Raw genomic sequence first — 21,336 nt, 5'->3', positions numbered from 1 at the left:
GTCATCCGGCGCCGGACAATTCTTTCTCCGGGTCCCCGATGGCACGGAATCGCCTGCAGGATATCTGTATGATGCCTGTAGCTGCTGGCATCATTCAAATATTCCCACTGAAAGTCCAGGACATTATATGATGCCGTTGGGCGGGAAGTGGATAATCACAGTATTCACGAGTATAAAAAATCATGTAAAATGATACATGTAAAATGATACAGTTTGTACAGAGAGCCCTTGTGCGTCTACGCGTTTCACCGGCTGTTAGGCTGATACTAATTTGACCGTTAGTTCCACCTCGAACTTCCCCACAAGTCAACCGCTATTGATTATCGTAGAATCCACCCCAGACTGTAATCTGGAGGTCATCAATCTATCATCCTACCCTTTGAGTACCCCAGAAAAGGAGTTATTACAACTCGGTTTAAGTTTCTGCCCTAATTCCCTACCGAGCAGATTTGAGATCATCAAAGATCTCTATCTGTTCGCTAGGAAATTGATCTATAAATTTATGTTTGATAGTAATAGAAGCAAAGAACAGGTGGAAATTTCCAACCAAGATATTTGGAAGGATTTCTCAGTTGCCGAATTTAGAGCTCTGAAAAATCTGGTCCTTTTGTTAGGGGAAAGCGAGGGGAATACTATGCAGGAAGTCATTCTCGAATCAGACGAGGCCTTGGGCCTCCGAGTCCTATTGACACAATACCAAAATGAAATTAAATCTTTAGGTGGCGTGGTCAAGAAAAAATTTACTCAGTTTCCATCTTTACATACTAACTCTAATATCTGGGCGTTTCTCACCCAGACGATGAAAGAAATTGAGTCATCGCTCTTTTACAAATCGGTGGGCCAAAACTTGAGCCAATCACATAAGAATGCACTTAACGAGCTAAGTAGGAATTCTCCCCTGGTGATCAAGCCCTTGGACAAGGGTGGGAATGTAGTAGTGATGAATGAACTTCAATACAGGAATATGTGCTGGGATATCCTTAAAAATAGAACATGGTACAAACCAATATTCGAGGATATCATTATTGGATTTAGCCAGCAGTATAATGACATCATACAGTCCGCCTTTGCCGATGGCTTGATCACCAGGGAGATCTTCAAGGGCATCCAGGTTCCCTACCCCAGAACCCTGACATTTTATTCGCTCCCCAAAACACATAAAGACTTAAAAAAAAAACCCAGGACGTCCTATAGTCTCTGGTGTGGGATCCAAGACCGAAAGAGCGAGTGAATTTGTTGATGAATATTTACGTCCACACGTCACCACACTACCCTCCTATATCAAGGACACGCTGGACCTTCTGAGACACCTGGATGGCCTAAGTGTACCCCCTGGTTGCCTGTTGGTGGCCATTGATATTGAGGCTTTGTACTCATCCATTCCACATGAGCGCGGCATGGAAGTGATTGCCAAATTTCTAAAAGAGAGGGGCCCCAAGTCTCTAGGTCTTAATGACTTTGTGCTACAATTGTTGTCTCACATTCTTACTAAGAATGTTTTTTTTCGTTTGATTGGTCCCACTTCCTCCAGGTACATGGTGTCGCTATGGGTGCATGCTGCTCACCATCCTATGCGAACCTGTAATTGGGGGGTGGGAGCTCGATCTGTTTTCAAATGTAGAGCAGGCATGTCTTCTATCAAATGTGCTGCGGTGGTTCCGCTACATAGACGACGTTCTGTTGCTATGGGCGGGACCACCTAAGGCATTGGACGACTTTATGACTCAGATGAGTCACAATGATTACAACTTAAAATTTACTATGTAATCCAGTTTAAATACCATTGCATATCTTGACATTACTATCAATATTGCTGGGGATGGTATGATTAATAAATCACTATATCGCAAACCCACTGCGAGTAATACGATATTACACGCATCAAGCGCACATCCCCAGTCACTAATTCATAGTATCCCCTTTGGTCAATACTTACGCCTGAGGCGTAACTGCTCTAGCAATACCAGCTTTAAACAGGAGGCAGACCTTCTTTACGAACAACTGCTGACCAGGGGTTATAGTAAAAACGTGCCTCAAAAAGGCCTTCAAAAAAGCCTTGGCTAGACCTAGAAGCACTATTCTATTTCCAGAACCAAAAAAGACAGATTCCAACACAGTGAGGTTCATAACAACCTACTCTGATCAACATCAGAAGATACGATCGATAATCCAAGAACACTGGCACAATTTGTCAGCAGATCCTATATTGACTAAATACTTGGGACCCAAACCTGAAATCACTCTTCGACGCTCAGGCTCTATCGGAGATCGCCTAGTATGTAGTCAGTATCAGAAAACCGAGGATAGACCTAAGGACCAACCGGGACTATTCAGATGTGGCACATGCGATTTCTGTGAGATGCTGATTGAGGGATCCTCCATCTCTCTTCCAAATATCCAAACTCACCCCCTACAACATCATATTACCTGTCAAACGAGGGGAGTGATATACATTATCTTTTGCCAATGTGGAGCCTTCTACGCTGGCAAAACGATTAGGCCATTCTGGAAGAGGATGAAGGACCATGTCTATTATGTCACAAGTGGCCTTCTAAACACCAACATTGGCCACCATGTGGCTTTCAAGCACAAATATGACCCATCGGTCTTTAAATTTGCTGCCCTCGATCGTGTCTATGAGGACCCCCGAGGAGGTAATTTCGACCAAAAAACTCCCCTTTTTTCCCCTTTTTCTTTTCCGTTTCCCCTTCCCATTTTTGGGAAATTACTCAAATGTCCTGTTAATGTCATAATCTCTTTTTCTCCCATTTCACTTACAGTGACTGTGACCTAACATTAAAGTATCCCATAGAGGATTACTAATAAGAAGTTTCATGGCTATAGTAATTTACCATATTATTCTTTCATTATGTCTGTATTCAATATTCTATTTTGTATTATCAAATTTATCTCTGAACAATGTATCAAAATTGATGAATTTATATGTGGAGAAAGTATTTAAGTGTTCGAATATTTTATTTCAGCATATGCTGCCTGTCCTTTGGATCTCTCTCTAACACTGATGACGCTCATGACCCTACAAACAAATGCCCTTTATTCAGTTTTTCTTCCTGACTTTTACCCCATAAACGTTCCTTGCGTGATGTCACCCTCATAGGCAGGACGTTCTGTCTGTCTATATTTGGCGTGTTCTTTGCTGATAACGGTCCGTCCGTCAAATGCGCATGCGCGGACCGTGCTATGCCCCGCTCGTGCATCAATTCACGCCATGACGGCTACGTCTCTCTCTCTCTCCTCAACTTCGCGCCAACAAGTGACGTCACTCTGGGGCGCCACCACCTACATTGTTTGCCGTGCTTGGATACGGCTAGGGGATATAAACAGCCCGCACTTGTACACCGGCTTTGTGTACAGTGACAGGCTGTCTCCCAGGGGCAATTTCTTGTCGTCTTAATGCATATGTCAGTACTTTATTCTTTCTCATCTGCTATTTGTTGCTTTTTTCCTTGACAACGGATAACCTTTACTTACAATGACGATTTTACTTTGCCTACCATAGACTATCCCTTTACGGGCATTATATGCAGATGGGATATGTTAATGCCCCATCAGCACTTATGAGCTCCATCTGCGTTTTCCTCTATTGGACTCCGGATCTCTGGAATATAGTCTTTATCGTTATAAGACGTTTATATGCCCCAGCATTCTAACTTTAATAGGTGTATATCTTATTATTTTTTTAACTCCTGTATTGAGTCTTTATATACATTTGTCATATTCATCTATTTATTTCTGTTACTTTTTTACATTATCCATTAGAACATAGCTGCATGTCGGGTGTCTTTTCGCAACCTTTTGAAAGTAGTCCATAAACTGGATATTTTTGGTGAAAACATTCCCGTTTCTTGTACGTGAGACTTGGTTTATGAACAAGGTATTTTTTGGTCTTTTTCGTGTGTCCCTTTTGTTCTGGGTGTCTCCTCAGGACAGACAAGCACATGCTTTTTAATGTAATACAATGTAATGTTTGCCATGTTTATCGGATCTGTAATTTGAATATATCTCATTCCAGACAGTGGAAGACGTTCTTTCTTTTACCATCTTTCTGAACATTGACTGTGTCCTGAAGAAGCCTAACGGTGAAACGCGTAGACGCACAAGGGCTCACTGTACAAACTGTAACATTTTACATGAATTTTTTATACTCGTGAATACTGTGATTATGCTATGTAATTTTTTTCAATAAATATTGTTATTTTTTCTACTTCCCCATTGTTTCTATGCCTTTAAAGTTCGACCTATGGTTACTCTTCGAGTACCCTCCTTTGCGTCTTCCTGAATTTACGGATGTGGCAATGTGAGTGCTCCCCTTCTTTTCATATTACACTATAGTGTAGAGGGGCTCTGGTGGGAACCCTGTTGTAAGGGGGAGGCTCTGATGAAGACCCTATTGTAAGGGGGGCTCTGATGGGGACCCTGATGTATGGGGGGCTCTGATGGGGACCTTGTTGTAAGGGGGGAGTCTGATGGTGACCCTGATGTAAGGGGGGGCTCTGATGGGGACCCTGATGTATGAGGGGCTCTGATGGGGACCTTGTTGTAAGGGGGGAGTCTGATGGTGACCCTGATGTAAGGGGGGGCTCTGATGGGAACCCTAATGTATGGGGGGGCTCTGATGGGGACCTTGTTGTAAGGGGGGTCTGATGGTGACCCTGATGTAAGGGGGGCTCTGATGTGGACTCTGACATAAAGAGAATTTTAGTGTAAGGGGGTATTCTGTTGGGGATCCTGATGTAAACTTTGATGTAGGGGGGGCTCTGATGGAGACCCCCATGTAAGGGGGAAGTTGCACTAGTGTGAACCAGGGTACTGTATTTGTATTTTGTTTTATTATTAGATTTCTTCCCCACTCAATCAGTATCAATGTATATTGTTTTATGATTAGATTTGGCCAAATAACACTTTGTTCTTCATGTCTCACTTCCTCCGTTTTCCTATCTATGAGTCAAAAATCTGGAAAAATCCCTTTATAAACTGTATAAACCGATCTTTAAAGAGGAGCTCCGGGCTCCTTCAGAAAAAAAATTTTTCCATCGGCTCTCGGGTGCTGCCATTGCCATTGCTTTTAAGGAAAACCAAAAAACCAACAGTGAAGCCTTGCGGCTTCGCAGCCGTTTCTCTGCTGCGCATGCGCAAAGAGCGCTGTGCTCTGTGAATGGCCAAGCAGCGAGGGATGGAGGAGGGGGGCCGCGGCAAGATCACTCGGAAGTGGGAACAGGTACCTGTCAAAACCAGGTACCCGCCCCCCCCCCCCCCCACCTCCGGAAGGTGCCAAATGTGGCACCAGAGGGGTGGAGGAGGCAGAAAAGTGGGTCTTCCCCTTTTGGGTTGAGCTCCACTGTAATAATGGCAAAAACTTTTTTAATAGTGCATGGTACTAGTAAAGCTTTCTTAAAACAGAAGATATTGGAATTCTCATTCCATCGTTTGTCCCAATAATAGGAGGATTTTTCCTAATTTCAGAAGAGTGGGTGGAGCCTGGCAAATCATGTGGGCAATATGCCCCCATCCAGAACCGCTGGTGTGTGTTGCAGATAAAATCTACTTATTATAGATAATGATTATAGAATCATTTATTCCATACAGTGGTTTCAGGCTCAGTGTATGGAAACCATGGCATCTATGGAGTAGGACTTAGGATCCAACAAGGCAGAATAAAAATTAGAAATTGAGCTTTTTTTTAATTGAAAAATATCCATTTATAATATTATGTGAGTATATCCGCCTGATATGTGTGTCTGCCTAATATTTGAGAGAAATAGGCCTTTTGTGTACATAGAAAAAGTTGTAGATCTTTAAGTTCAGCTCATGATAAATAGGGGCAAACACAAAAGTGTTGTGTTTATAATTTTGCTCAGTGTATGTCCATTCTGAGATTTGTGTGTGTGGCATCTCTGGAGGGTGGATTTCTTTATGTCGTTTTGTATATCTATGAAGGGTTTAAAATCGTTTGGTTTGGCTGTGGGGCAGAAATTGAGACCTTTTCTAAGAAGCATCTCCTCAGCTGAAGAAAGTTTGTAAGTGGATAAGTTAAAGATCTTTACTGTTTCCTGTGTTTCTTGTGGTTTCTTTTTCTAGTTCCTCCTCTACATCTCCTTCTGTGGTGTCTATGTGTTCATATTTGGATCCTAGAGGTATAAAGAAGTGCGTGATTTTCTGGGGTTTCAGGCTCTGTATTGGAAAGGTGTATTGGGATTGTGATGGAGCTGGTAGGATGGCCTATAAGATGGATGGAGGACATAGTTTTTGATTGGGGATGGTGGACTAGACGGGCCATTGGCGATGGTTTTAGTGGAGCTACAGTGATTCTTCTTACCTTGTGGCCTGAAAGGATTAGGAATTTGATCTTTGTGTATCTCATAGGGAAGATCTTAAAAATGGATGGAGGACATAGTTATGGATTGGGAATGGTTGGATAGGAGAATAGACACTGGCCAACGTCGATTGTTTCTAGTGGAGTTATGGTGATTGGTGAGGAGGGTTCCTTCTCACCTCCTGGTCTGACAGGGTTAGGAATCTGATCTTTGCATTCCCCATAGGAAGATCTACAAAATGGATGAAGGATATAGTTGTGGATTGTGAGTGGTTGGATGGGGGAGAAGACACTGGCCAACAGCGATTGTTTCTAATGGAGTTACATTGATTGGTGAGGAGGGGTCCTTCTCATCCTCTGGTCTGACAGGGTTAAGAATTTGATCTTTGTGTTCCCCATAGGGAAGATCTACAATGTGGATGGAGGAAATAGTTGTGGAATGGGAATTGTTAGATGGGAGAGAAGATGGGCAGTGGGTGATTGTTTCTAGTGGAGTTACGGTGATTGGTGAGGAGGGGTCCTTCTCGCCTTCTGGTCTGACAGGCTTAGGAATTGGATCTTTGCATTCCCCATAGGAAGATCTACAAAATGGATGGAGGACATAGTTGTGGATTGGGAATGGTTGGATGGGAGAGTAGACACTGGCCAACGGCGATAGTTTCTAGTGGAGTTATGGTGATTGGTGAGGAGGGGTCCTTCTCACCTTCTGGTCTGAGAGGGTTAGGAATTTGATATTTGCATTCCCCATAGGAAGATCTACAAAATGGATGAAGGATACAGTTGTGGATTGTGAGTGGTTGGATGGGGGAGAAGACAGGCCCACGTAATTGTTTCTAATGGGGTTACATTGATTGGAGAGGAGGGGTCCTTCTCATCCTCTGGTCTGACAGGGTTAGGAATTTGATCTTTGTGTTCCCCATAGGGAAGATCTACAATGTGGATGGAGGAAATAGTTGTGGAATGGGAATTGTTAGATGGGAGAGAAGACGGGCAGTCGGTGATTGTTTCTAGTGGAGTTATGGTGATTGGGGAGGAGGGGTCCTTCTCACGTTCTGGTCTTGACAGGGTTAGGAATTTGATTGTTGTGTTACCTATAGGGAGACGGAGTTTCTCCGGCCGAAATATTTGGGTAACCAGTATAGGGGCTTAGAATCTGCCCAATTTGGACTATCTTCTTTTTGATAACTCTTGTTTAATCATCCTTACATGTTTTCCAAATATATATATATATATATATATATATATATATATATATATATATATATATATATATATATATATGTATTTATTTGTTTTTTTTTAATTTCTAGTTACTTATACTTAGCATACCTACTGCAGATACTGATTGTATATCTTTTATGTATATATGTCAGCCCTGAAGAAGGAGGAAGCCATTACCTAGAAAGGCGTTGGCTCGATTTATATGTCTTTTTCCTTTCAATAAACGATTGTGTTCTCCCATCTAGGGTCGCATGATCATTTTGGACACTGGGCGCTCCTCCTTCCCCATTCATGTAAGGAGAATGGAACTGTGTGACCATATAAATCCAAGGCCATAACTGGCTCAGGGTCACATTTGGAGGCCAACTCCTTGAGTTGAGAAGGGGGGCAAGGAGAACAACCAAAGCACAAATGTATACTTTGTGTGAATGTTATCATTTATTTTCCTTTGTCTGACCAATTTTGAGCACTTATGGGTAAAACCTAAATCAATAAACAGGAGAAGAGGCTGAAGAGGGGAGTCAAGACTCTCTGTAGTTCTTATACCCACAACAACCTCTTCTTCCTCTGCAGTCTTTTGATTGGAAGACTTCAGGGTTTAACGGGAGCTCACGATCAAACTGCCTCCTATAAAGCACTCTGATTTTAGATTTAAAAACAATGTTAGGTCAGGATTGGAGGGGGGGGGCAAAAGGGTGGGGCTTAAAGAAAAGGGGTGGAGGCTCATCAGATAATGGCATCTTTTCCATGCGTTAGAGCAGCATGGACTCCGAAAACAACCCTGATGATGGTGCTAGGATAAAACGAATCAGGTAAGCACCCCTGGGGCAGTGTGTGGCACTTACCTCTTCGGGGACGATGGTGAGCGGGTACTTCTCATCGGACAGGAAATTAAAGATGCACCACACCTTGAAGGCGCTGTCCTCACTGATACACAGGGGACCTCTATTCAGATGCTTCTTAGCGCAAAGAGTCCAGCACATCCTATAGAACTCCACCTTGTCAAAGTCTCCCTGTACCTGAGGAATAGAATGGGGAGAAAAAAACTCATTAATCTGATTATTGAAAAGATTTGCAGGTCAAGTTGGTCTTTGCATCACACAGCACACAGTATTATTTATAAAGTAATACAAACTTGATAGTATCCAAAGAGGATTTTCCTATTTTTGGATTATTATTATTCATTTTGTAGCGCTTTTCTTCCTGTTGGGGTAGATAGAGGGTGAGGCAGCCATCTTGGGCACACTCATAGAATATCACAGTACAGCCAATTTAGGCAGGAGCCAGTTCCCCTTCCACCAAGCCTTTGGAGTGTGGGAGGAAACCCACAAAGGAGAAGATGCAAACTCCATGCAGATTTTAGTTTTTAGGCATCATTCACACTTGTATGACACCAAAGTTGCACGACTTTGGAGTTCAACTTTGGCAGAACTTTAATCAGGGGTGGCCCGTGCAATCATTACGGAGAGCATGGGCGCAGCCCCCCCCCCCCATATCCATGCGTCCGGCCCCCATGCAGGATGCCAGATGCAAGGGCAGTCCATCCATTGGGGGCGCACGGGCACCGCCCCCCCATCCATGCACCCCACCCCTTGCATAAAGCCGGATGCATGGGTGCCAATGGGGGGGGGGGGTTTTGAAGGACATGATTAGAGCCAGAGGCTCTAATAAGCTGCAAAAAAGGGTGGGCTCGGGGGCGCAGAGTGCTGCGAACCAAGCCCACCCAGCTGTGTGACAATAGCTAATGAATATTCGCTATTTTCACACAGATTCTCAGGAAGTGGGTCTGAGACTTCCCAATCAGGAAGTGGGTCTGAGACCCGTTTCCCGATTGGCCCGAAAGGAGACGCATTCCGATTGGCCGCCGAGGAGGAGGGGAGAGACGGAAGCCACCGTGATGCGAGGAGAGCAGGGGAAGGGGAAGCCACCCGTGATGCCGAGGAGGAAAGCAGAGGAAGGAGAAGCCGCAGCCTGTCGCCTCCAAAGATTGTGTAAGTGCTCCGGTGCTTCTGATGACCGACCAGACGTGGGGGGAAGGGGGTTGGTGCGGGTGCACTGTTGCATGCTCACTCCAGAGCCAATGGCTCCCGCTGCTGTCTCTGAGCCAATGAGGAGGGAGAGAGCCAAGAGAGTCGCTGCTCTCGTGCAGATCGCTGGATGGAGATCGGGTGCAGGTGAGCGTACACAGAACGATTTTTACCTCCTTGCATAGCCACCAAAGCTCTGGAAGATTTGGCCCCCTTCATGACCAAGACATTTTTTGCTATGCGGCACTGCGCTACTTTAACTGGCAATGGCGCGGTCATGCAACACTGTACCCAAATGAAATTTATATTTTTTTTCCCCACAAATATATTTTTATTTTATTTTTTGGTGCTATTTGATCGCCACTGGGTTTTTTTATTTTTTTTGCGTTATAAACAAAAAAAGACAGAAAATTTTGAAAAACAATATTTTTTACTTTCTGCTATAAAACATATCCAATAAAAACATATAAAAAATCAAATGCCTTCATACATTTAGGCCAATATGTATTCTGCTACAATCCCAATCAGCGTATATTGATTGGTTTACGCAAACATTATAGCGTCTACAGACCATGATATATATACTGGAATTTTTATTTTACCTTTTTTTATAATAGTAATGGCAGTGATCAGCAACTTATAGCGGGACTGTGACGTGGCGGCTGCATTTACACATGTACTTGCAAACGTGTGCAAACTGAACCCCTTGTTTTTAACGTGAACTGTTAGACAGGAGAATTCAGTTTGTTGCAGGCTGGCTGGTAAGTGAGCTGGGAATTTTTTGTTTTTTTATATGTGTTGCCAATGGCGGCTGGTGTTTTTTTTTTGGGGGGGGCGGCAAACAACCACCCCTCCCCCTTCCGGAGCGGCCGGCGGCAACTCTCCCCCTGCCCACCTGCTCACTGTCTTCTGCTCAGTCCAGCACTTACCCCATCTAGGTGGCAGGTGGCGGGCATCGGCTCCTGCGTCCTCTCCCCCATCACAGCGCCTTTCAGCTGTGCGTCTCCTCCCCTCCTCCTAGGTGTCCAATAGGGTCACCCGCCCTTTCAGTCAATCGGGTGATGGGTCTCAAGACCCGCTTCTTGATTGGCTGGGAGGAGGATCAGTGTTACAATAGCGAATATTCATTCGCTATTGTAACACACCTGGGTGGGCTCGGTTAGCAGTGCTCTGCGCCCCGAGACTACCTTATTTTGAACCCTATTAGAGCCTCTGGCTCTAATCAGGTGCTTAAAAAAAACACCCCTCCCCCCTTTGGAATAAATGCATCCGGCTTTCTGCAAGGGGCGGGATGCATGGATGGGGGGGTGGGGCCCGTGCACCCTTAATGGATGGGCTGCTCTTGTGTGTTGCCCTTCCTTGTGCTCCTTGCAACAACAGCCTGTTATTTGTTGATGAATGTGGTTCCCTTTCACCGCGGTATCTCTCCATTTACAGGTGTAGGTAATTTGTTAATCCTTTACTGGCATGGCATTTGTACCTGGTGACGAATTTGATCAAGAAATTAGAGCTACCTTTGTTGAAAGTGCTTCAGGAGTGGAGCAACAGGTGCAAGACGATATTAGACCTTTGTTCAGAGAACATAAGAAATTGATCATAAAATCTCTAGTGGGCTGTTCTTTCATTGGAATCCTATATATAATAGGGGGGAAAGGGTTGTACCTGCGACTCACCTTCATACGAAAAAACTTTCTGGACAAATGGAAAAAAGAATGTATTAAACATGGCCTGGAGGTAATGAAGCTCATTGTGGAGGAGGAGAAGGGACAGTCGGTGACACTACAGCAGCAGATAGCGGAAAGTGGCTCCAATTACAGCCCTTCAAGGATAGTGCAGATTTTAATAAACTTAATATAATTCTTAAGAAAGAGGTTGATAAAACCCCAAAAAATCTTAAAATTGCTAAACACAATAAATTTAAACGGGACCTCGATGATTGGGCCAGAGATGATATCTTTGACCTGACCACCAGAGGTCACCAAGGTAGATCACGGCAGCGCAGATACCCTTCTTATACAGGCACTGACACCCGAGTGTTCAATCATCTGGCAGGCAGAAAGAACTGCTTGTTATGGGTCCAGCATACTTTACTCAGTCAACTTTACCTCTTCAATCACCTATGACTGAGTAAAGTATGCTGGACACATAATAAGCGGTGGAGGGGAGAAGATTCCATTCTCTGGGGTACAACCAACTTATATATCCGCTGGACAGAAGACACCATCTTTATACACACAGGCATATTTTTCATCTCTATCTGGTGAGTGGGGACCCAGGAGGGAAACACAGGAAGTCACCAAGATTGCACTAAATTGTCACCAATCCCGTACTTCACAATAGATGAACTTTATTGATTGCACCTTACTTTGAATTACATCGTATGAATTTATTTGGCATGATAACAATTTGATGTAGGTAGATGTAATTTATGTTTTAGAGAGGCAGCGCTGAGTATTAATTTCTTTTGGTCAAATATATAGATTGTTTGATTAAAGAACTGGTCGAATCTTTGCCATCCTATTCTTCATCTGATGTTCCCGGGTGAGGTTCTCCTTGTGGGGATAGACGTGGAGTCTTTATACACATCAATCCCACATGAATGGGGAATATTGGCAGTACATCATTTCCTTGACCAAAGCTTCCCCAACATGGTTGCACAGAATTAATTAATTCTAGAACTGCTGGAGATGGCTTTGAAGAATAATTTTTTCCAATTTGCAGGCCATCACTACCAGCAGTTATGTGGCACCTCTATGGGAGCCCCATGGGCACCCGCTTACGCCTGCCTCCATCTTGGATGGTGGGAGGAGGAGACCGTATACGTCTCGTCGATGCACCATAGCCACGCCCACACGTGGCTGCGGTACATCGACGACGTGTTGATGGTGTGGACCGCCGCGAATCAGATTTATTATACCACAGATTTCAGGAACGTGGCTACTCACACTGCACTTTAAAAAGGGCCAAGATGATTGCTGGACGGAGGACTAGCGCTGACTTACTTACACCCCAGGAAAGGAATACCAGCAATGAGGGTGAACTAGTAAGATTTATTACCCCTTTTGGGGTTCAATGGCACCAGGTCAGCTCTATTCTCTCCGACCACTGGCACATCCTTACCCGTTCAGATACCCTGAGAGAGATTGTAGGTGAGAGACCTCACATGGTGGCCAGGAGAGCCAGGAATTTGAAGGACGACTTGGTGGAATCTGAATACAGACAGCCTGTGAATAAAAACTGGCTCACGAACATGCCCAGATTAACAGGCATGTTCTCATGTGGCCACTGCGGCACCTGCAAACATGTTGACCGCTCTAAAATATTTTGTGACTCGGATTCCAAAAATGAGTTTAAAATCAAATCGTTTAATAATTGTGCTACATCAAAAGTCCTTTATATTCTTAAATGTCTACGTGTCAGGTTTGCAGAATATCTAAAAAGTATCAGACTAAAAGAGGATACCCCAATAGCACAACATTTCCTTGAATTCCATCAGAGCAATACTCGTGGGCTTAAAGTAAAGGGCTTTTTTGCCCTCAATCTTTCTGACCGAAGGGGCGACTTTGACACTGTGCTCCTGAGGAAAGAAAAATTATGGATTTTCAGCCTCCAGACCCTGCAGCCAAAGGGCCTCAATACAGAGTTAAGCCTGAAAATCTTTTTGGAACCCTAATTTGGAACCCATCTTTATGGTATTGGAACAGTGCGACGAGTGCACATAAAAGCCAGTGCACTCCTTGCATCGCCATGTATCATATATAACTATTGATTTCTTATTTACTGATATCTTCTCTGTTTACTTAACCAACTGTCCCTCTGTCCACATGATGTGCATCGTTCCCCCAGATGGCCATGACTATTGATAGCAGCCAGGTGGTCTGTTGTCTTAGTTAGTGACCTTCATGTAGGAATACAAATGTTTCCCATCATATCTAAATGGCATTATTATTATTTGATGATGGGGTGATTGTTATAAACATGTCAGATTCAATTTTTGGAAGAATATTTTGATTAGGCTATTTTCTTGGCCAATCTGAAACTACTCACCTGTCTTTTGTCTGAAACCAACTGTAGTTTTAAGTTGTCACCACAAGATGGCGGTATACAATACATGTGCGTTCTAAACTTTGATTGGTTAAGATGCCCTACTTAAAGACTGTGACTACACGCCCAAATGAAGTGCTTGTTTAAAGCACGAAACGCGTCGACCTAGCGATGCTGTAGACGCTGGCTGATCTCCTCGCTCCTGAGTAGCTCTGTATCCATATTAGCAAGGTGATTCCTTGCATCAGAATACCTAAGGACAAGTGTTGCTGTTAAACCCATCTGAGAACATCTCATACTGGCTATCGTAGCCGGTGCTCCTTGGAGTGTGAACCGGAAGTAATCAGATCGAACTGCTTCCCACACAACAAGTATTCATTGTGTTGGATACACGGAATCTTGAATTACTTCAGCTCCTGTTCTTATGATCCATTGGCTTTTGACACGAGGAAGAAGTACATACAGCGGCCAAGCGGCAATAGCATAGGAAGGGTAAGGTTCCCTCACGGACTTGTGCCATTACTTTACATGTCTCCTCATGTGTCTATATGCCAAGACTGTTTGCTGATTAATGAACTAATTGACACGAACTATAGAGGTTCCGGGTTCTATACCACTAGCAACGGTCCCTGCAGTCTGTCACACTATTTGAATGAAATATTTTCTGCCCTAGTGTGCTACGTTCTATTACTGAATTACTGGAGACCTATATGCTATATGTGTGTTTAAACAAAACAGCGCCAGATTTGTATCCACCTCTGAATGACAAGTTCCGCTGCCTATACATTCCATTTATGTGCAACAGAACCGCAGTAACGGGAAGCAGCTTCTTGTTTGTTCACACTGACTTTTTTACTATTATTGCAATGAAGCCCTAGTAAGGGCGTAATCTATAGAAGTGATTTGGGACATTTGATATCTGGTGCTACGAACAAAGGAATTACATTTTTTTCATCAACACTTTTTTGGGTCATATTTTCCAGTTGGGATAAAGAATTTCTCTACTCAGGACAAGTGGGGGTGGTCTATTGTCCAGCGTTTATTTTTAAATCATACAACTTTGTTTTTCTTTACGGTTTTATTATTGCTAGTAGATATTGTGGAGGAACGCGTCCCACTTTGGCGGCCTCTGCGCTGCACTAGTGGGACTTTATTTTATACTTTTTTCATTCATCAATGAAGTTAATAATCAAATGACTGATTGAATCCCGTTGTTGACTCTCCCCTTGATGGCAATCTCTGGACTATTCTTGTCCCAATCTCTCTCACACATGGGGTGGTTGCCATTTCTTTGTACTGTAAATTTACAGAGAAGGTTTTTTTACCTTCATGCATACAATGCATGAAGGTAAAAAAAAAACTTCAGCCTTTAGAACCACTAAAAAAAACATGTTTAGTGACAAATCAGTCCATCTTATATCCATACAACTGGTCAATGACTTGGCTCATATTTCAACCATACATTATTCTTTTCAAAAGTTGACAAAATTAACATCAAAAGGCTCAACTCATTTCGAACACTTGTCTTCCTCAGGAACATATGTAGATAGTATCTGAGGCAGGGGGAAGCAATCAAACTTCCAGCCTGTGAAAACCTGGGCAGATCAGAACAAACGATCACTGCTCCCTTGATTACAGAAGGAGCCACAGCTAAATTGGCCTAGCAACCTACGCTAGGAGGGTGCTACAAAACACACCAGTGAATGAGTAGGAGCCATGACTCTTCCTTCATCAGAGGTCTGGATTCCAACCACACAAAGTGAGCCTCCAAACAGGCAACTGCTGTATGGGCCCTGAGTTAACGCATAGTGCTGAAGAGGACAAGTGTTAAATGTTTATTTATAATGCAAACAAAATTGCATAAAAACAATACAAATAAATAAATAAACTAAAAAAATCCCAAACAGTTCTAGTTTCTGTGTAAACAGAAAATGTATTACGTAACTGAAGTAACTAGAGGAGGACTTTATACAGCCGGTAATTTTTGTCTGCAGGGTAAACACAGGCTTGGCAACGATTAGCATTAGTCTGGGTGTAGCTCTCAGTCTCGCGTCTATTTTTACTTTGGGAAAATACCACGTTTGTCTCAAGAAATTTTACAAGAAGAAATGCTGAGATAATAAACACAGACCTACCCGGCGTGGGACCTCACCGCACTCTACTGAAAAATATCCAAATCATATTGGCATCTTCTACCTTGCTGTGTCTCGGGACTGATTTACTTTTGTTGTGTTTTATATTTTCAGCGTTTGTTTAATGCCAACTTTTTATACAGCATTACAAAATACATAAAACCATTCACACCTGTTCCCCTCCCCCCACTGGGGTTCAATGTTTATTGTTTCTGCCATATTCATATACAAGCTAGGGGCAATTTTGGGAAATAAGAGGCCAGTTAACCTGCTAGGATGTCATTGGATCATGGGAGGGAATTGGAGCAAACCAACACAAACTCCATGCAAACATTGTCCTTGATGGGCCTTGGGCTAAACACATAGACACCATCCTGCCCCGTGTATTGGACAAGCTTCCAACAAGAATTGCAAAGACAAGGAGGAGCATTCTGCAAAACAAAGCAATCACCACTGGCCCTGCCCAAACACCTTCTACAGCTAAAATTACCAGAAGGGAATTGGAGCAAGCCAACACACACTTAATGGGAACATTGTCCTTGCTGGGCCCTGAGCTAAACACATAGACACTATGCTGCCTCATATATTCGACAATCTCCCTACAAGAAGAGCAAAGACAAGGGGGAGCATTCTGCAAAACAAATCAACCATCACTGGCTATTGCCTTAGCACCGTCCACATCTAAAATGGCCAGAAGGGAAGAGGATTGGAGCATTGTCCTTGATGGGCCCTGGGCAAAAACCGATAACCACTATGCTGTCCCATGTATTGGACAAACTCACCACACGAAGGGCAAAGAGAAGGAGGAACATTCTCCAAAACAAAGCAAACACCACTGGCCTTGCCTAAGTATGGTCTTCCCCTAAAATGGGCAGAAGGGAATGGAACTGGAGCAAACTAACACAAACTCCATGGGAACATTGGCATTGATAGGCCCTGGGCAAAACAGATAGCCACTATGTTGCCCCATATATTGGACAAGCTACCCACAAGAAGAGCAGAGAGAAGGAGGAACATTCCCCAACACAAAGCAACCACCACTGACCCTGCCTTAGCACCATCTACATCTAAAATGACCAAAAGGGAAGGGGATTGGAGCAAACCAACACAAACTCCATGGGAGCTTTGTCCTTATTGGACCCTGGGCGAAACACATAGCCACTATGCTGTCCAATGTATTGGACAAGCTACCCACAAGAAGAGCAGCGAGAAGGAGGAACATTCCCCAACACAAAGCAACCACCATTGGCCCTGCTTTAGCACTGTCTACATCTAAAATAGCCAGAAGGGAATTGGAGCAATGCAAACTCCATGGCAGCATTGTCCTAGATAGGCCCCGTACAAAACTCAAGGGAGGGGGAGGCGCCTCTAAGTGCAGTATTAAAATCAATTTATTAAAAGAACACTATACAAGCAACTCACATTTTGTAGGGTAAAAAACGGCATGTAATGTGGTAAAATCCATGGAAGAAGTCCATCAGATCGGTCACGGAAGTCCCTGCTGCCTGCTATGCGTTCAGCTTTGTAGAAAACACCGCTCGAGCCGGCCGCGGTGATGTTGAAATCCAAAGCGAGGCCTGGGACGCTGGTGGAAGGCAGGCGCGGAGCTGTGACGTCACTGGAATGCGACGCGTTTCATGAGCGTACGGGCTACGGTGACACAGTAGCTGCGCTCTTTCATCAAGCCATGAAAGAGCGCAGCTACTGTGTCACCGTAGCCCGTACGCTCATGAAACGCGTCGCATTCCAGTGACGTCACAGCTCCGCGCCTGCCTTCCACCAGCGTCCCAGGCCTCGCTTTGGATTTCAACATCACCGCGGCCGGCTCGAGCGGTGTTTTCTACAAAGCTGAACGCATAGCAGGCAGCAGGGACTTCCGTGACCGATCTGATGGACTTCTTCCATGGATTTTACCACATTACATGCCGTTTTTTACCCTACAAAATGTGAGTTGCTTGTATAGTGTTCTTTTAATAAATTGATTTTAATACTGCACTTAGAGGCGCCTCCCCCTCCCTTGTGTTCTTCTCTGCAGATTCAGGAGTCTGGTTTCAGCTCTCTTTGGAAGGCAGCCCTCTGTGTGGACTTTTTCATATACCATTTTGCCTGTGTTTACATAGACTCTGTGGATTATATTAATTTTATTCATCTCTTAGTTTGTTACTGACCCAATAGTATCATGAGGTTTCCGTTTTTTGCGCCTTCACTTGCTTAGTTACCCGTACAAAACTCATAGCCACTATGCTGCCCCATGTATTGGACAAACTCCCCACAAGAGCAGAGAGAAGGAGGAACATTCTCCGACACAAAGCAACCACCACTGATTCTGCCTTAGCACTGTCCACATCTAAAATGGCCAGAAGGGTGTTGGAGTAAACCAATGCAAACGCCATGGCAGCATTGTCCTAGAAAGGCCCTGGGAAAAACACATAGCCACTATGCTGCCCCATGTATTTGACAAACTCCTCACAAGAAGAGCAGAGAGCAGGAGGAACATTCTCAACACAAACCAACCATCACTGGTCCTGCCAAAGCACCATCTACATCTTAAATGACCCGAGGGAAAGGTATTGGAGCAACCAAACATCAACTCCATGGAAACATTATTATTGATGGGCCCCGGGCAAAACAAATAGGCCAAATGTTGCAGCATGTATTCAACAAGCTTCTCACAAGAAGAGCAGAGACAAAGAGGAACATTCTCCAACACAAAGCAACCACCTCTGGTCCTGCCTAAGAACCATCTATGTCTACATCTAAAATAGCCAGAAGCCAAAATAATCATGCCAAGAATAGGTAGGTGAAAGACAAAAGGGCTTTCTGCTCTTAAAGTTTTCATTTTGAGCTCTTTAGTTTTTAGAATTACTTCATCTATCTCTAAAACAACCACATCATACAATTACTCCATGATGTCCGAAAAACGTGCTACCCTGGTTTTGGGAGCTGAGAAACCAGAGCCAGTACAATAGAGTTCAACCAAACAAGGACTGGACAACACAACTCAAAATGTAACCTTCAAGATGATCCTAATATTTATTTACCATACAACCTCCCTCTAACCCTTAGCAATAAACCCTTAACCCAACCCCCAAAATGTAACATTTCCAAAGCAGCGAATGTGACTTTCACCAAACGTTCACTGGTGGTGAATCGATCACTGTCATTTGACCATTTTGCTGCCAGAGCCATTTTTGTGGGAGTTTTCGTTTTGCACACTTGTTTAAAAAAATCATTTTAGGCCTCAAGATTAGCTGAAACCCCCAAACATTATATGTTTTCTAAAAGTAGAGACTCAATAAAACAGTGGTGGTTCTAACTGGTTTATGTAACATGATATTTGCACACAAATACATTAAATTTAATTTGGGGGCAAAAAACACAATACACGGATCAAGTAAATAGATACCCAACATGTCAAGCTAAAAAATTGTGTTCACCCATAAATCGATTAACTACAAGTCACATGACACCGGGGAGGAGAAATGGCTAAATGGGCCCAACTTGGACATTTTCACTTAGGGGTGTACTCACTTTTGTTGCCAGCAGTTTAGACATTAATGGCTGTGTGTTGAGTTATTTTGAGGGGACAGCAAATTTACACTGTTATACAAGCTGTACACTCACTACTTTACATTGTAGACAAGTGTCATTTCTTCAGTGTTGTCACATGAAAAGATAGAAGAAAAGATTTACAAAATGTGAGGGGTGTACTTACTTTCGTGAGATACTGTATATATATATATATATACTAGACTGTATATATATATTAATACACTGCCTGACATCTATTAGAAACTGTACACACTGTATTAGATACTGTGTACACCGCCTGCACTGTATTAGCAACTGTACGCCACGGAATGCACTGTCTGGGGGGGGTTGCAGTGGGGGGAAGAGGATGTGTACTTAGGGGGGGGGGGTTTAGGGGTAGAGGATTTGATTTTTTTTTGGGGGGGGGGTGTGCTGTGGGCATTTGGGGAGAATGAAGATTTGAGCTGGGAGGGGGGATCAGGGGGCAAAAATTTGCGCTGGGAGGAAGGATTTAAGCGGGGGGGGGGGGGGGGACAGATTTTTCCTGGGAGAAGGGGTAATTTATGCTTAAGGGGTATACAGGCAGATTAATGCTCAATTTTTTTTTTTTTTTTGGAGGGGGTTGCATCTTGGGAAGGGGGGGTTGCAGTTTTGCATGTTCGCCCTGGGCTTTATAGAGCTTATGGCCTTGTCCAGTCACTGGGGTTGTTCTTCATTTTCAGAAGTCCACTCATCCTCTAAAGAAACATTATGGAGATCTCATTTGTATGCGGTCTGCAAGCCTCCAGTTAAATTACCCATGTCATTAAAATTCCACATACCTATTAATAATGATGAGAACAAACAAACGTATCTGGGTCCATCTGAAAGGGTGGGGAGGCGATTCATACCGGGAAATAAAACCTAAATGCTGCTCTGCTCCTTGAAGGGCTTCCTATGAGTGGAGATATTTGTGTAGAACAGCAGAATACGAGGCGGGACGAGAGTTTTAAAAAGAACTTTTATCTCCCTCGAACACCGGTTCTGAACACGCAGATTTTAATCCGGGATCCGTGCCAAGGTGCCTCCAACGTACAATACGCTCACTGTTGACCGAAAGCTCATTTCCTTTCTCCAAAATCAATAATTCATTTGCATTTGTGACAAGGAAGAGCTTTCTTCAACAGCTTGGCAAGGATCTTTGGCTCCCGCCCAGTAAAAACAGGGGCTTTCACAACCAACCCGACACACATTCCGTAGCCACGGTGAGCCGGTTGCCTTTGGATACTGCCGGGAAGAACGAATACGAGGGAAAGGATCTTCAAATTGCAAGAAAGTCTGCAAACTGTGTCCCCCGTACCATAGAAAAATACACTATATTGCTAAAAGTATTGGGACGCCTGCCTTTACACGCACATGAACTTTAATGGCATCCCAGTCTTAGTCCGTAGGGTTCAATATTGAGTTGGCTCCGCCCTTTGCAGCTATAACAGCTTCGACTCTTCTGGGAAGGCCGTCCACAAGGTTTAGGAGGGTGTCTATGGGAATGTTTGACCATTCTTCCAGAAGAACATTTGTGAGGTCAGGCACTGATGTTGGGCGAGAAGGCCTGGCTCGCAGTCTCCGCTCGAATTCATCCCAAAGGTGTTCTATTGGGTTGAGGTCAGGACTCCTCCACAGTCAAGTTCCTCCACACCAAACTCGCTCATCCATGTCTTTATGGATTTTGCTTTGTGCACTGGTCCAAATCATTTGGTGGAGGGGGGATTATGGCGTGGGGGTTGTGTTTCAGGGGTGGGGGTTGGCCCCTTAGTTCCAGTGAAGGGAACTCTTAAGGCGTCAGCATACCAAGACATTTTGGACAATTTCATGTTCCCAACTTTGTGGGAACAGTTTGGGGATGGCCCCTTTCTGTTCCAACATGACTGCGCACCGGTGCACAAAGCAAGGTCCATAAAGACATGGATGAGCGAGTTTGGGGTGGAGGAACTTGACTGGCCTGCAAAGAGTCCTGACCTCAACCCCACAGAACATCTTTGGGATGAATTAGAGCGGAGACTGTGAGCCA

General features: G+C 43.9%; 1 protein-coding gene and 1 long non-coding RNA gene across 2 annotated transcripts in view; one reads left to right on the top strand and one right to left on the bottom strand.

Annotated features, from left to right (window-relative positions):
* SWAP70 (switching B cell complex subunit SWAP70) overlaps positions 1-21,336 on the bottom strand; it is a 131,249-nt gene that overhangs the window by 65,838 nt on the left and 44,075 nt on the right. Inside the window, exon 3 of the mRNA XM_073603990.1 lies at positions 8,401-8,574. Within this exon, the coding sequence (XP_073460091.1) occupies positions 8,401-8,574 (174 nt within the window). The remainder of the gene's footprint in view (positions 1-8,400; positions 8,575-21,336) is intronic.
* LOC141112933 (uncharacterized) lies at positions 3,276-4,226 on the top strand. The gene is made up of 3 exons (XR_012236660.1): positions 3,276-3,680; positions 3,781-3,895; positions 4,034-4,226. It is a non-coding gene; the product is annotated as an uncharacterized lncRNA (long non-coding RNA).

The sequence above is a fragment of the Aquarana catesbeiana genome, linkage group LG11 (assembly GCF_042186555.1).
Source record: "Aquarana catesbeiana isolate 2022-GZ linkage group LG11, ASM4218655v1, whole genome shotgun sequence".
Taxonomy (NCBI): Eukaryota; Metazoa; Chordata; class Amphibia; order Anura; family Ranidae; genus Aquarana; species Aquarana catesbeiana.
The sequence above is the reverse complement of the archived record's forward strand: the minus strand, read 5'-3'. Positions and strand labels throughout refer to the sequence as shown.